Raw genomic sequence first — 16155 nt, forward strand, 5'->3', positions numbered from 1 at the left:
AATGCATCACTTTTGTTCAGCCTTTTTGGCACCTAATAAGTGCTCGAAATTATTAGGACATGACAAAGTTGAAATTTAAAGTCATGTATGTTTCAAGTCAAGTATCCTTTGATTTGTCTTTGAAGCTGAACGCTAGTCTTCCTTTAAACACTGGCTGCCAGGGAGTGACTAAGCAGTAAGCCACAGCAAGTTCCACTTTTGTGCCTCTTTTCTCTACACCAGGTTCAGCTTCCATTATGAGACTCCCTTTTCCTGCCACCAAGATAAACATCTCTAACAAATAATAAAAACCCCTCCAGGCATTCCAGTTACAAACGTAGGTTCATGTCAGCAGTTAACCAGTCTGTTCTAGTATAAGAACCATAAACCCTGAAGGCTGCCTACCACTGGAGCCTCTCCCCACCAAAGGCTGTGGTGGAGAAGGGGTCAAGGCGGGACCTCTCTGTCCCCTCTTGCCCTCTCAATGACTACTTCCTCTAAGGTTGAAGGGGATAGGAAAACAAGAGGCAGCAGAGACAATGGTCTAACCAGCCAGCATGCACTCTTGGCAGTGATGTCCACCTGGGCTAGATGTTCACATTATTTCTCTTTGGAGCGTCACAGGAGGCTCTCCTCTTACCTGTAGCTCCCTCTTCTGAAGTCATGGCCCTGCCTCACAGGAACTGACTCTCCCTCTCCTGTTCAAGGAACCCTGATCCTCCCCACTATCGTAGACAACTCTCTTCAGCAAGATTCGAGAGAGCTCCAAGCCAGTTGTGGCCTCTGACGCACATCTGGGCACTGGGAACATGACACGTTTTCCCATTGCAGCTAATAGTGGCGTGATCCTCCACAGTGGGCTTTTTGATATGACCTCCAGGCAAGCAAAGTGTGGTTAGAGCCATTTATCACACACCAGACCCCTGTGCCCACTAAAGAGCATAGAAGCTAGACCAGACACCCAAGCCACCTCAGTGAAGCGTCTTGGTTTGGTCTTTAGTCAAAAGGAGGAAGTCTTCTTCTTCACTGTGGGGGTGGTGTGATGCATAGCGCAGCTAAACACAAACAAAAAAATACCTCTCCACAATCTTGAGCTTTCTGCCTTTCCCAGGCCTTATTTTCCCAGGTTAAGTGAGCTGTGGGCTGAAGCAGAGGTATTTAGTTTTGAAATGTGGGGGCAGCAGCCTGGATGTTCTGAGCCCTCCAATGGAGGTTGTTTATTTTAATAAATTTTGTTAAGTGAATCTTTCATCAATGGCCAGACTGATTCATAGTGAGATCAGAAGGACCTTCTGCTTCATTGTAATCTTCAGACCATTTGCTGAATTGTCTGTTCTACTGTTCTGAATATAGATTCAACTTCTGTGAACTCATTTATAACACTGAGGGGCTGCTAGTGGCATTGGAATGCCTGCGTCCACCTCAGCCCTCACTCAGTGGTCCTCCTAAGGAGGACTAAGTGCGTCTGCCCCACTGAGCTCAGCAGTAGATGGCTCACACCAGTGTTGCTGAGGGTTCCACAGAACAATGTTCATGCAAAGCCTGCCCTCTCAAAGTCAAGTGCTCTAAGAACAGCTCACGGTACCTCAGGGGACAGAAAAAGTCATTACAAGCTTGTTGGGGAGTCAGGTTCAAATCCACTGGTTATCTTCAGACAACCTTTCCTTTTGATGTGACTACTTCCTTAAAAAATGTCCAAAATAAACTATCTCCTTTAAACCCCACTTTCTTGATATAAAGAAGCTTCGACACTGAAAGGCATCCTATACAGACATGTGTGTTTATTCAGAGCCAGTTGCTAACAATGCTCAAGTCTGTGATAAAGGTCAGGAACACCTAGGAGTTTCTATGAATGCAAATAATTTTGTTTTTAGTTGTCCAGAGCACAGTTGTCTTCCGAGAACCACAGCTCTCCAGCGGGGATACACGCTTGGAGATTGCTAACTCCACCCACTTACTCTTATTGTTGAAGTTCAAGATCACGGGAGAGCCAGGGGAAGCAGCCAAATTCCAAGAGATTATTAAGCTTAGCAAAATCCTGGACTGGATTTAATCTGAACCCTCTTATTTTTCCAAACCATCTTTCTAAGTCTGTGGAGGCAGTTTGTGTAATTACGCTGGAAGGTATGTTTTCCTACTTTGAAAATAACGAAGTCATACACGTCTTTATGCTCACAGACAGATGCTCAATACCGTAAAAGAAAACGTGCCAACAGAAACTGAAATTCCAAATAGGGGTCTATTGCCCACATCTTTCTTTCCAGTCAGTTCGAGTGGACTGCACACGGGAACCCAAGCCCTCTGCCAGGCCCCTCCCCCACTCAAGCAAACATTTGATTCTGACACAAGGTACTTCATTAGACAGGAACCCTCCACGCCGCTTTGATAGTCTGAGCCCAATTGAATTTGACTGGTCACAGTTCTTTGTGTACACTGATAGGCAGATTTCTGGAGCAAGCTCAGGACAGATATCTTTGATCAAAAGCAATGAGCACACTGGCTTAAGTGGGAGGGTGGGACAGAATTCTGAGCCTGGCTTGTCTGTCAAGACTGAGGAATCCATCACTTTCTAAGAGCTTTTTCTTGGTAGAACTAGCTCAAAGTCAGTTTAACTAGAGAAAACAGAGTTAAAACAGCTAACGTGATTTCTGTTTCATTTTGATCTTGGGAAAATAAAAACAAAATATGGTGTATAAATTTTAAGCTTTTACTCTCAGACAAGAGCCATAAACCATGAATGTCAAGCAAATATATACAAAGTTAAATGTCACCGTCACTTATGCATATGCATAAAATTTAATGATTTGCATATTTAATGATTTGCATAAGCACAGTAATAGTTCTACTAGCTAAGAGGAGGGGCTGGGAGCAAATGTCACCGACTGTACAAAAGTCAGCTCACTCCAATGGCCACCTGCCATTTCATTGCACTGCAGCTCCAAAACCACAAAGCCAGGTCTAGGGGGAAATACTCATTTATGCTCTCTGTTCCTTCTACAGGCCAGAGCACAGGCTGGGAATCTGAACTAGAGAATTGTTTCTGGGGGGGGGGGGGGACACGGGCTGGAGAGATGCTTCAGAGTTAAGAGCACTGACTGTTCATCCAGAGGACCCAGGTTCAATTCCCAGTACCCACATGGCAGCTCACAACTGTCTGTAACTCCCCAGGTCCAGGGTTTCTGACACCCTCACACAGACATACATGCAGCAAAATGCCAATTCACATAAAATAAAAATAAATTATAAAAAAAAAGAGAGACTAGTCTATTGGGAGAAAGTTTGCTCAGAGTGATCCTGAGTACCATAAAAAAAAAAAAAAGATTTCTGGTAAGATGAGATGTTTGAGATAGACAAGGGGTATTTGACATGACAGTGAATCCCATAAATCTACCCCTTGTGTATACTGGTTCGTTGGTTTATGTTCCTAACATCTAGTGCCTAAGGAAATGGGGCATTTTAGGGACTATGATGGTACGGGGTTCCCAAGGGGGGGCAGAGAGAAAAAAATTAGAAATGCTCCCCTATACAAAAGAAACCACCCTCCCTCGCCTCTTCATATAACACTCATCCCAGAGATGACCCTCTTCTCTCTCCCCTCCTGGAACCTTCATCCTGTCCCATCTCCTCCAAAACTGGTTCACTGTTGGATGAGCTAGCAGGAGGGTAAGACACCTGCAAAAGTCTGGCTTAGTGCTTCACATCCGGTGGGGACGGGTGCAAGACTATTCTCCGTCCTGTTTGCTTTGATTTGGTGTTAGAGAGGGGTGCTGTGAGAATGTCCACAGCCTGCTTAGGAACTCTGCTTAGTACAAAATGCACCCAAGAGGAATTTCAGGATGCATTCCAAAAGGGGTGCACACAAAGGTTTCCAGCCAACAACAACCACTCAGGAAAATCCCGTTTGTGTGAGAAATGATTTATGGCGGTTCTTTCTTAGAAGCAAACAAGGGTGATGCTTCTGTCAATTTACACTGATTATCTGGTCTGATTCTGCTGACAGTACAAATGAGGATCAATTAATACCTCCCTTACCTACTCTAGACTATTCCTAGTTTCCAGAAACAATCGCCTTTGCAAAAACAAAGGCAAGAGCTGATCCAACCCAAGAGCCAAGTCTTTTCTGCCTCGTGGCCAGAAAAATCTTTTCATCTGATAAAAGAATGGACTCAAAACGGCATTCCTAAAAAAGGAAAACAAGGCATGCAGCACATCACATGGACAGAAAGAAGGTGCTGGCAGATCATTATGCTCTGTACGCTACAGGATTGACAATAACTCATTATAGCTCCACAGAGCGGCACACATTATTAAAAGCACAACAACAAACTTAGTAATAAAAGTTCATATAACCAATTATGGCATATGGCTTTCTGGGAGGAAGGCAATTAGAGACAGCTGTGTCTTAAGTATATTTCAGAAGACAGGCTCAGAGTGGGTAATTACAACTGTAAGGCCTCTCCTAGTGGTGAAAACACACATTCATACATGTGCACTCTCTGAAAGGAGCCTTTCGTACATAAGGTCTAAGCACAAAGTCATCCTTGCTCATAGGCCTAGAGCAAGAACCACTGCAAAGCTGGGGTTAAGAGGCAAAGATGACATTGCCTTATTTTAACCAGTTCCTACGGAGCACCAGCTCCGTGTTTGGGGCTTGGGGAGAATCTGTAATGGAAGGCGGTGTGCAGTTTGCTGAATAACCACTCCTTTAAAATCAGAACTCATAAAATGTGCCATTACTAGTCCTTGTTCTTCCAAAGACCACAGTCATAACTTCGGACAAACTAGTTAATTCCTCCATGACTGATTCGTTAACCTGCATGATTCTTGGCTGCTCCTTGGCCACTTGGGGTTCTCTATTACAGTCAGTGCTCAGGAGTTCTGAAATCACTGGCTTCCTACACCTGCTATGGAGGGCACTTTATGTTTTTCCCTTGCCTCACTGTATTTCATCATCACCTCAAGAAGTGGATGCACAGGAGAAACTTTAAGTGGTTTTCTAAGACAGCCTTCCTCCTTTCTCTTCTCTCTCATCCCCCTCGGCAGATCTTGAGTCACCACATAAGACACCCAGCTACACTAGAACAACATGGAAAACCCCAGAGAATAGTGGGTTTACAGCTGTAAACCCAGAACTGAGGAGGTAGAGGCAGAAGAATTGAGAGTTTGAGGCCAACCTGGCTAGACAGCAAAATTATAAAGGGGACCATTTGGGAAGAGTAGAGAGATAACTAGAAGAGGTAGAGAGGAAGACAGAGAGGAGAGTGGAAGAAAAGAAATACCATGAACACACAGGGCTAATACATGTCTTAGGGAGCTTATCAGTTTGCACCTTCTAGCTCAGTGATGCCATGGAGAGAAAGCTCTTAGTCCTTAGCCCAGCATGTGACCTCTTCAGATACATTGCTAGACCTACTCAGCGCAGTCATTCCAGAAGTCCTAGCTCACCACAACAATAAGTCAGAGCACCACTACTACTGGTTTTAGCCACTAACTTTTTGGGTGATTTATTATGTATGCAGCCATAGTAGCTGAAAAGGAACTAGGGGAGGAAAACAAACAAACAATAATAATAATCAGAAAACTGCTACCTACAAACTCTTCAGTACTTATAAGAACCCCAGAGAAGATGATATTGAATTCAAGAATGGTGACGGTAAATGTAATTCACCAACCGTGCAGTGAGAAACAAGAAAAACAAGAAAAATCCTGTTTTTGTTTCCAAACTGGGTGACTTTATATGGATTTCCCCATGCTCCATAGTAGAAGAACTCTAATAAGACTGACCCATGGGCAGAAGCAACTGAAGGACAGCAAAAGAGCACAGTCTGGTTAGTTCTGTGTAGGTTCTGATACTCTAGCTTACTGGCTCCCTACCTCGTGTCTTTCTTAGCAAACAAAGTACAGTAGCCACTGCGTGTTTATTCAGAGGAATAACATGGGAAACTAGAAATGCAAGTAGGGTGAGTTGATTGGTTGATTGATTGATTGAGGCATGATCTCACTATGTAACCCTGGCTGGAATGGAATTTGCTGTATTGACTAGGCTGGCCTCTAATTCAGAGCCCACCTGCCTCTGCCTCCCAAGTGCTTGATTAAAGGTGTGTGCCATCGTGCCCGGCACAACTTCTTTACAGGATAAAATTTGAGCCTAGGCTGTCTTCAAACTTAAGATCCCGTTGCGTCTACCTCCCAAATGTTGGGTATACAGGCTGTCTTAGTTAGGACTTCTGTGGCTGTGAAGAGACAACATGCCCGGCAACTCTTCTAAGGAAACATTTCATTGGGGCTGGCTTACAGTTTCAGAGGCTTAGTCCATTGTCATCATGGAGGGAAGCATGGCAGCACGCAGGCAGACATGGTGCTGGAGAGGGAGCTGAGATTTCTACATCCAGATAGGCAGGCAACAAGGAGTAAGACACTGGGCCTGGCTTGACCAGGTAAGCCCTCAAAGTCCACCTCCCAGAGACACACCTCCTCCAACAAGGCCACACCTCCTCCAACAAGGCCACACCTCCTCCAACAAGGCCACACCTCCAGTTTCTATGGGCCTATCAGGCCATTTTCATTTAAACCACCACACAGGCATATAAACATATTCAAGGGCAGTAAAGAAAATGGCACCAGTCATCAGCCCACAAAGACAGTGGGTTGGGAACATTCAAGTATCCTCATGAAGCTAAGCCAAGAGCGGTGTCAAGAAAGTAGCAAATTGTGACCTGCTGGATATAGCTTTTATTGAGCTTTCCCCTCAGCCTCCCCAGGAAGATTTTAAAACAGGAATCTTACATTAAAATGTCAGATTTTAGGTCTGGCTAGATGGCTCGGTGGGTGGATTGCTTGCTGATCAAGCCAGTGATCTGAGTTCAATATGAACTCATGTAAATAAAATGAGAGAGATCTGACTCCACAAAGTTGTCCTCTGCCCTTCGTGTGTGCTGTGACATACGCATGTCACATATGTGCACACGCACTCACACTCACACACACACAATTTCTAGCAACCCTTTCCTTCCTGGTCTTCCAACCCGCTGGGCCTTCCTTTGCAGAAGCGCTCTCTATTTGCCACAATCCCCATCACTCCTGACTGTTTTACACCTGAGCTCACATCCCCCTCCATGTTTCAAGTCACTATGGACACTGGAGTATTGTGTCTCATGACCATCACCAAGAGAAGAATTCAGATTTCAACATCCCCACCCCCAGTATCGCTTAATCATTTGATCTTTCTATATCTCTCGTTCTTTCTTTCTTTCGTTCGTTCTTTCTTTCCTTTTCAGTTAAAATTCTGTTCTTGGTCTTTGCCCATTTCTTTCTTTCTACTCCATACATGGGATGGCTTCCAAATGAAGCCCTGTGCCTAATGACTGAATAAGTCAGTGAGTACTAAGATACAGCACTGTTAGTGAGCATTGCTTTACTAAGTTCTCCTCTGGAAAGAGCTACTCGGCTTTTTCGACACATCCTAATTATCTTTAAAACAAAAGCTGTGTCTACACATGGATCTAACATTCGCACCACGGTTACTGAGGCTGAGTCCACTGCCAGTCAGATGAGGACAGACAGGAACAAAGAAATCTACATCCTGCAAGGTCTAACAAACTTTTCACTTAGCAGAAAACATCTTCCCAGAAATTCCTGGTAGTGACTAAACTAGGCAGTGAGGGTGGCTGTTGAGAGTTCGGAGCCAATATTGTGTTAGAAAAAAAAATGGAGGCAAAACAACTCACCAGTTCTAGACACTGTCTGTGGCCATAGGCGGCAGCATAGTGGACGCTACTGTAGCCCTCCTTGTCCCGGATGGATGGGTTTGCATCATTTTGAAGCAGAAACTCTAGACATCTGTAACCATAAAGATGCAGTCTCAGAAACACCTCTGTACCAGAAGGATAATTAGAGCAAAGCTCTCTATTATGGACATTCCATGAAGCACCCTGAGAATGTAAAAGAGCCTATTACCACAAAGCTATATGTGCTGGTGGGGGGAGGGCGCATGCTCTCTTTATCTGTCTTTATTTCACATTAAAATAACGCTTCTGGGAGTCAGGGGAAGCACTAGAACAAGTGGGTGGTTGGGTGTCTTTCCCTCTTCTTATCCTAAGGTAGAGAATATACCTTCAATAGTAAGATTACAACCTCTGTGTTCACAAGTCTCAAATGTAATAAAGGAGTGGTCAGGTCACGGCAGCTAGGAAAACCCAATAGAGAAGGGATTAATTCTGACATCACCATTGGAGATGAAGATTAGGTTGTTAAAAACTGGAATTTCAAAACAAATTAAGAAGAAAGGAACCCGAGAGTAGACAGAATCATAAAAAGAAAAGAATGGCCAACCACTTAAAAAAGCATGAAGAACTCATTCAGTGACTACACTTGGGAGAAGAAACTTAGGCCGGACCATCAGGAATATAGACTACACAAAATTATGAACTTCAAAAGCCTTTTCTGGCATAGCTGTAATTTTTCTGAAAAAAGTGCCACCATGGGCTGCAAGCATGTCCAGCTGTGGCCCCTCGTCTACATGCAGCCGAGGATAACTTCGAATGTGCCCAATGCAAACGAGAGCTGACTTAAAACGTTCTGCAGTGACAAACTTGTGTTTGCAATGTCTGGACACAGTTGGCAGGAGGAGAAGTTTGGTGCAACCTTCACCGAAGAGCCTCAGGCTCTAGAACACCAGCACATGCACAGAAAACCAATCTTGGCTTTACAGAGGCAATAACCTCACTAGCTTGTCGCAGGGCCATTTCCATCACCATGAGACAAGTCCACGCTGATTCAGTTTCCTACTCTAATCAAGACTTGTTAATTTGGCCTTTTGAAACTGGGTCTCATGTAGCCCAGGCAGGCCTCAAACTCATTACGTAGCTGAGAATGACTTTGTACTTCTAATCCTCCTCCCTCTACTTTCCAAGTTCTGGGATTTCTAGGATGAGCCACCAGCCATCGGTAGCGCTCAGGGTTTTAAGAGTCTAAGTAGAAGCCTCCCCATTAAATAAGATTGCCCGTGGAAGCTTTCTGTAGTTTATTCATAAACTCTGATGTTACATTTACCTACCATTTGGGTTAAGGCCAAAGGGATTAAAAAGACAAACTGCTTCTTTATTTCTACAAAACTGGAGAAAGATATGTTGTGTAAACCCAATCTATAAAATGCTCCAAAATAAATCAAACTCTAATTAAAGTCCTACTATCATGCTATCTTTGGTCTTTCATACCTTAAAAGGGAAATACTTTTATATTTGGGTAATTAAATGTCTGTAGAGAGGATCCTGTTCATGACTCATTGTAAACTGAATGTAGGTCTTTCATTCATCATTCATCAGGACATACAACTCCATGGATTGAATGTATTGCAAAAAGAAAATCATTTGACATGATAAATTTATAATTTGGAAAAAAATCAAGAATTCCCCCCAGAGAATTATTTAGTCCAGAACATTGCTAAACTAGACGACATCTATATGGATACAGCAGCAGAAGCACTGTGGGATTTGGGCATTCTCCACATAGCTCCAAAGGAAAAACAAATTCAGTGTTCAGCTTCTACGGCTTCTTTTTCCTCTCTCCAGGGCTAACTAGTAGTTTGTCTACTTGACATGCAAAAATCAAAAGAACTACAGGTTGCTGGTATAGGCAGAGGGGAAGGCCTCACTTTGCAGGAAGGAGCTCAGGGCTGCCGTTCCTGGCCCGTTCTCTCCTCTCATGCTCTCTTCCTCACCATTGACTCTGGGCTGTCATGGGGCAAGCCTGAAATTCAACTCAGCTGCAATTCACAACAGTGTTTGTCCCTGCCCCAGAAATTCTCAGTTATGTCCTACAACCTGCACCAGGGCTATCCTCATCTATAACAGCCTAGACCCAGCAACATGAGGAGGAGAGCAGAGGGGGTAGTGTAGAGGCCTTAGAGTGAGCACAAGCATACGGGCACAGAAACTCAGACCTCTGGCAACTTGAGAAGAAAATGAACACACCCTGGAACACAAGTCTGTAGACTCTTGGGGCACTGTATCCCCTGGGGAGTGGGCACAAAGCAGACAAACGGACTCACTTGTTGTTCCCTTATCCAGAGTTATCGCATTATCGCACTAAGTGCCAGGCTCACCACTGGCCACAGATCTCTGATTTGTTTACGACTAGACTATAAAGGAGTGTCCCTGCATTGATGCCCCTGGGTGATGGCAGGGGCTCCAGACCTTTTTGCAGCAACAGTGAAGCCAGTCTGAAGTCAGTCTGAAGTCAGGCTGGGTCAGGTTTGGTAAAACTGGTCAGGGGTAGCTGTTTACAAGAAGCAGGAGGGTATCTGTAGGTCAGGGGCCTGAGGGGATTTCACACCAAGGTCTAAAGGCCTTTATTTATAGAATCTGATAATAATTATCCCAGGGTTATCAAAGTAGAACCTAAGGTCCCAAGTAGAGGCTTAACATGTCCCGATGGCATATGATACAAGACAGAGTTAGAAATAATATTTAAGACCCAAGGCTGCTGGCCAATCACAACGGTAGTCAACGCAAGCTTGTAATTGTACAGAGTTCCACATACAAGAACAGTAGGATGGGCATGTTAAAGACATATTTATCCGACCCCTTTCTCAGGATCCCAAATGAAACCCCCGGTAGGAAGGCAGGATGAAAGAATATGGCGCTCCATTCTTACACTCCGAGGAAACTTACAGTGCAGCATCTTTTTCCTTCATTTCCCTCGTTCTTTCAAGTTCTTCAGTATTGTCATGGGCGTTTCCTAAGACCATCTTACTGCTCAGCATAAGATATAAAAAAAATCACAATTAATTTTTAATTAAAAATTGTTGATAGGTTTTGCACAATTATCTTTCAGTGATTTTTATCCCAACCCAAAAGGGACATGCATTGTTTCTCTCCGAGGCTATCTAGAAAATCTGCTTCCTCCCAAGGAATCCAACTGAGTACATCAGCTTCCTAAAACTTCTCCCTAGCTACGTGCGATGAAGACCGGAGGCAGTGTTGCTCGTCGAGGAGCCTAGACCGCCTGGTCACCAAGCTTTCGCCATACCTGGAATTTTTTTTTAAGATTTCTTTTTTATTTATGTGTATCTGTGTGTCTGTGTGAGTGAATGCCACATGTGTGAGATGCTATCACGTGGGTGAGATCCCTCGGAGCTAGGATTACAGGTGACTGTGAGACAATTGAACTGGGGTCTTCTGAAAGAGCAGCAAACACTCTTAACTACTAAACCATGTCTGGGTACTCTGATGTGGGTTCTGGATATTAAACTCAGACCTCATGTATGCAAGGAAACATTTTACCAACTGGGATACCTCCCCAGCTGTGAGTGTGTGAATGTGTGCGTGTGTGTGTTTAGAGTTGCTGTTTATTTTTTGAGACAGAATCTCATGTAGCCCAGGCTATCCCCAAACTATGTATCAGAGGATGAACTTGAGTTCCTAATCCCCCTGCTCACCCTGACAAGATTCTAAGTATGTGCCGCCATACCTGGCCCTTTATGCAAATTTTTAAACACTGGATCACAACCTATTACTGAGTAAAATCAATTAGTTCGAAATTGCCAAAATGACATAGAAAATATAATGTATCACATACAATAAATGTAAACCTGGTTTATGAGATTTTAATTTCTCATGTACGGACATACATGTGAACATGCGTACTGAATCATGATATAAAATGTATCTCTCACTTGGTTCACCATCTTGAATATTTGAAAGGGCTGATGGGATAGCCCAGTGGAAGAGCATATGCTTAGCTTATTTATATGTTAACATTAAATGTTTAGATGTCACTGTTCTAGAAAAGAAGCCATTATAACCCAGAATCCAATGCACCACTGGGGCCAGCAAAGAATTCAACAGTTGGAATGTAACTGTTCGGAATAAGAAGTTCCTCCTCTGCGGCTGCCCAGGTTGGAAGAACAGTGTCTAATCTCGTCCCCCCAAAGCTGCATTTGAAGGCACTTGGGATTATGCATTTGGGAGGCATTTCTTTACACAGGATGTATATATATATATTAGCAGATGGAGCATTCAAGCAGCAATGATGGCTACCATTGTGCGTGTCAAGTAAATTCCAATAGCTTTCCAAAGAACTGAAAAGCCTGGGCTTGACAGCTCTACTTGGCATTTAACCCAAGGGTAGAGAAGAGAAGAAATCGTGCAATGTCATGAAATAATCAAACCCAGAGACAGAGCGGGAAGCCTGGGGTAGGGGTGACCTCCACTCTGAATGAGAGATCCCTCATTTGTGGTTTCTAGGAGGCAGTGTGAAGAAAACATAACCATCCTCCCCTCGCAGCTCTGCCCCGAGGTGAGGCACAGACAAGGCTATTTTTACTTCCTATCCATGTCTGACGCGGCGGCATAGTGCAGGGCTGTCCGTCCCCAGTCATCTGTTTGATTAACGTTGGCTCCTGTGGTCACTAATGCTTTAATACAGTGGAAATGGCAATTCGCAGCTGCGTAGTGCAAAGGGGTCCTGGAAAACAAACAGTTTTTATTAATAGCATTGTTACCATTTTACTCGGCCTAGCAATCGGACTCATCACTGACAGAAACGCTGGCCCGAGTATTGTTGCTTCAGCTCTCAGTGTGTGGAAGCTGAGAGGTGCACAATCTCCACAGACGGCTTCTGGACCGGCCGACCACAGGGGCACTGTCCTTTCTTTCTACGCCTACTGCCTGCCCAGTTAAGTCCATGTTATTGCTTGTCCGAGGCAAGTTTGCCCCATGAAGAATCATCTAGATCATCTTCATTAAGACCATCCATAGATACTGCTAGGGAAAATTGAGGATTGGGCAGGGGCGACGTGAGAAGGCAACCGAGTGCATGAATACAAAGTCTGTATTATATGCACGTATGAAAACGTCACAGTGAAACGCATCATTCTGCGTTAGTTAAGAGTATGCTAGCTTTGGTTGTTGGTTTGTTTTTATGGACCATCCTTAACTCTAATCAAGCTTCTATCTAGTTTCTGGTTTTCTTTTTGTCTGTTTGGGTTTTTTTTTTTTGGGGGGGGGCATTATGTTTGTTTGCCTGCTTGCTTGCTTTTTCAAGACAGGGTTTCTCTGTGTAGCCTTGGCTGTCCTAGACTCGAGTTGTAGACCAGGCTGGTCTTGAACTCACCACCTGTCTCTGCCTCCCCAGTGCTTTGATTGCAAGCATGTGTCACCTCACCCAGCTTCTGGTTGAGTTTCCAAAGGACCAATCCCCACCTATGACAATCCCATTCTAAAATCATCAGCTTCCCCACACTGACAGAAGCTTGGTCTCTCGGCTTGGAATTGAGGGCTTTCCCAAGCTGTGTCAATTTCTTCTACAGAGCATCTCTCTCACCTCTGCACAGTATGAACCCGTTACTGACTGCGAACCAGATGGCAAGGGTCGCTAGATCGCGCTCACATGTCACCTTAATTCATGGCCATCTCGCCTCATGTGTATTTTTTCCTGCCTATCTATTCACCCTTTCTATTCCAGAAGCAAGCTTCTTTGTCTGAGAACTATGAAGTAATTTATATTACTTATTTTTAGTTTCCAATTATTTGGCAGGTTTTTTTTCTGGTGTGACTAGCCACTATCCCAGGAATAATAACCAAACAGAATGCTAAAAATAAAGTAACTTTAGCTCAGGAATTATTTATTAGTTTTCAAGCATTTTTTTTTCATTTTGTAGACAACTTAGGGCTCTTTTACTAACTGATTTTTTTTTCTTCAGTCCAAAAGGAAGAATTATGATTATGAAATTATAATAATTTACATCTTGGATCGCTTTGTTTTAATTATTTGGAAGGAAAATGACTAGGTATCAGGCGCTCTGACAGGGCTTAAGGATAAGGAGAAAGCTAGATGTGGGGACACATGCCTGTAATCCTGACACTGGGAAGGCTGAAGCAGGTGGACTGTGAGTTCAAGGACACTTTGGAAATTGCTAGAGGGAAAAGGATGGGTATAGTCACACCTGTGTAGACTCATGTGTTTATGTGTTGCATACACATAGTCATGTCTCAAAAGCATGTTATATATTTTTTTAAAAAATGTAGCATTAGGTGATTTTGTCACTGTATGACTAAAAACTAGAAATATAGCCTAATACACATTTAAGATACATGGGACCACTATGGTGAACGTAGCTAAGCACTGAGTCATATGTTGTTACTTGATATATAACAGAGAGAGTGTGTGTGTGTCTAGGTACCCATGAACCAGCAAGCATCATGACTAGTTTAGCTATACAAGGGTTTATGAAGGGAAGAAAAGTCCTATGGCCCAGTGGTGGTTTATGTTCAGTTAATATTTCAAATGTCTTAAAATTTATCTCAAGACGAAATGCCCAATACAGAAAACAAATGCTGTAGATATTTTGACCATATTTAAACATTTTTATTTGTGTGTCTGTCTGTGTGTGTGTGTGTCTGCTGGGAGAGAGGGGGGGTTCCAGAAGGCAGCATTGGATCTCTGGAGCTGGACCTATAGGCAGTTAGGAGCCACCAGGCTTGGGAGCTATGATCTGAACTCCACTCCTCTGCAAAAGCAGCACAAGCCCTTAATGGCTGAGCCAACTCTCCAGTCCATATATTGAGTTTGATGTGCTAAGCTGGTCTGTTCCACTATTTTTCTAAAGCACAGGGCAGGTCATATTTTCAAAAGCAGAACCTAGAGGGCCCTTAACTCATGACTCCCATCAGCTTTTTCTGTGTTTCCCTACAAGGAAGGGTGCCTTCTGGGGGTGGAGCCACCCCAGCTGTCCCATTGTGACCATGTCAATGACAGGACTTCTCGATGGACTATTCCCCACTCTCATCTGGGCCCTCGGGGCGGCAGGTTAGCCTGACTACATACCTCCCACATTTGTCCTTTTTGTGAAAATCTGCTCCACTGCTCTGCAGGAGTTTTATACATTCTACATTGCTAGAAAGACAGGGAAAACATAATTAGCATGGTCAGGGTTAATTACTAAGGTACCTCCAGAAAGAGGTGCTTTTGGCAGAGTACAGGATCAGATGAAACGATAGCCTCAGGGCTGAAATTTCGCTAACAAGAAATAACCTGGATATAGTCCAGGCATGTCACATTGTAAGGATCTAAATTCCTTTCTCCAAACTAATAAGTCAACAAATGAAGGGGCTTCATGGAACATTTTCAACCCAATGACTAAGGAATTTAATGATTATTATATGATTAAGTCCTCTGGTGATAGCCTCATCATTTATCCTAAAATTCTTTTTCAAAACGACAGGAGTTTATGAAACTACTTTCAGCCTCTAATAACTCCATGCCGCCTTTAAACAATGAGGCAAAGAGGCTGAGCTCAACCTTTCACCACAGCACAATAACCATTCTCAACTCGATATTCCCCAATCAAAAAAAAAAAAAAAAAGACAGTTGCATTCCCTGCAGGTAAATAAATATGCTGGACCAACACTGAGAATGATGTAATGGAGCACAGCGATCATTCCAGCCAGCTTTGTCATTCACAAGAGCAATAAATCACCCCCCGCAGAGAGAACAGGACCCACTGGAGTGAATTTTCCTGTTGAAGGGCATGCAGCTAATCTTCATTTTAATCATCGTTTCAAGCATAAGCCCAGCGTGGTGCGCTGCCACTTTCTGGGGAGCTCTGGTATTATTTAAAATGTGGGCGTAGCTATCCATCATCATTCTGAACCCGAAATGCTAAGAAGTGGTTCAGAATGTTTTGTTTTATTATAACGTAAGTAAGAAAAATGATGTTATTAATGATAAGCCTGAGCAGGCCTCTCGAATTCTATGCGTACCCTTCATAGCCACTTTTTCTCTGAGAACTAGAGGTAAGAGTCACAGAATGCATGAATTTTAAAAGGCGCATCGGTACAACTAATGTGCAGCACCTGTCTCTTACTGGATGATGGATGGAAAAGGACCAAAAGCATAGGTGGATTCAACCTGTGTGGTTCCTGAATCTCATTTGGTTTGGGGACTGGGGCTTGGGGGAGGGGGTCTCTTTAAAAAAAATACAGTAATTTGGAGGGTAGGAATGGAAGGGGACGAGGAAGGGGGTACAGCTGGGATATGAAGCAAATACATTGAAATAAAAAAATAAAAATAAAAAACAAAAAATACAGTAATCTGTGTTCGCTTCAGCAGCACATATAGTAGAAGGTGCAGTAATTCTGTGCAAGGCTTAGTTTATGATTCCAAAAGGGACCCATG

The 16155-nt window shown here is 43.5% G+C and overlaps 1 protein-coding gene across 6 annotated transcripts in view; it reads right to left on the bottom strand.

Annotated features, from left to right (window-relative positions):
- Ankrd44 (ankyrin repeat domain 44) overlaps positions 1–16155 on the bottom strand; it is a 268251-nt gene that overhangs the window by 62662 nt on the left and 189434 nt on the right. For all 6 annotated transcript variants that reach the window (XM_060368368.1, XM_060368365.1, XM_060368366.1 and 3 more), the window contains exons 13-16: positions 14806–14874; positions 12304–12444; positions 10650–10730; positions 7707–7818 (exon numbers count right to left, since the gene is read on the bottom strand). In XM_060368368.1, coding sequence (XP_060224351.1) covers positions 7707–7818; positions 10650–10730; positions 12304–12444; positions 14806–14874 — 403 coding nt within the window. The remainder of the gene's footprint in view (positions 1–7706; positions 7819–10649; positions 10731–12303; positions 12445–14805; positions 14875–16155) is intronic.

This window comes from Meriones unguiculatus, chromosome 15 (genome assembly GCF_030254825.1).
Source record: "Meriones unguiculatus strain TT.TT164.6M chromosome 15, Bangor_MerUng_6.1, whole genome shotgun sequence".
In the NCBI taxonomy this organism is placed as follows: Eukaryota; Metazoa; Chordata; class Mammalia; order Rodentia; family Muridae; genus Meriones; species Meriones unguiculatus.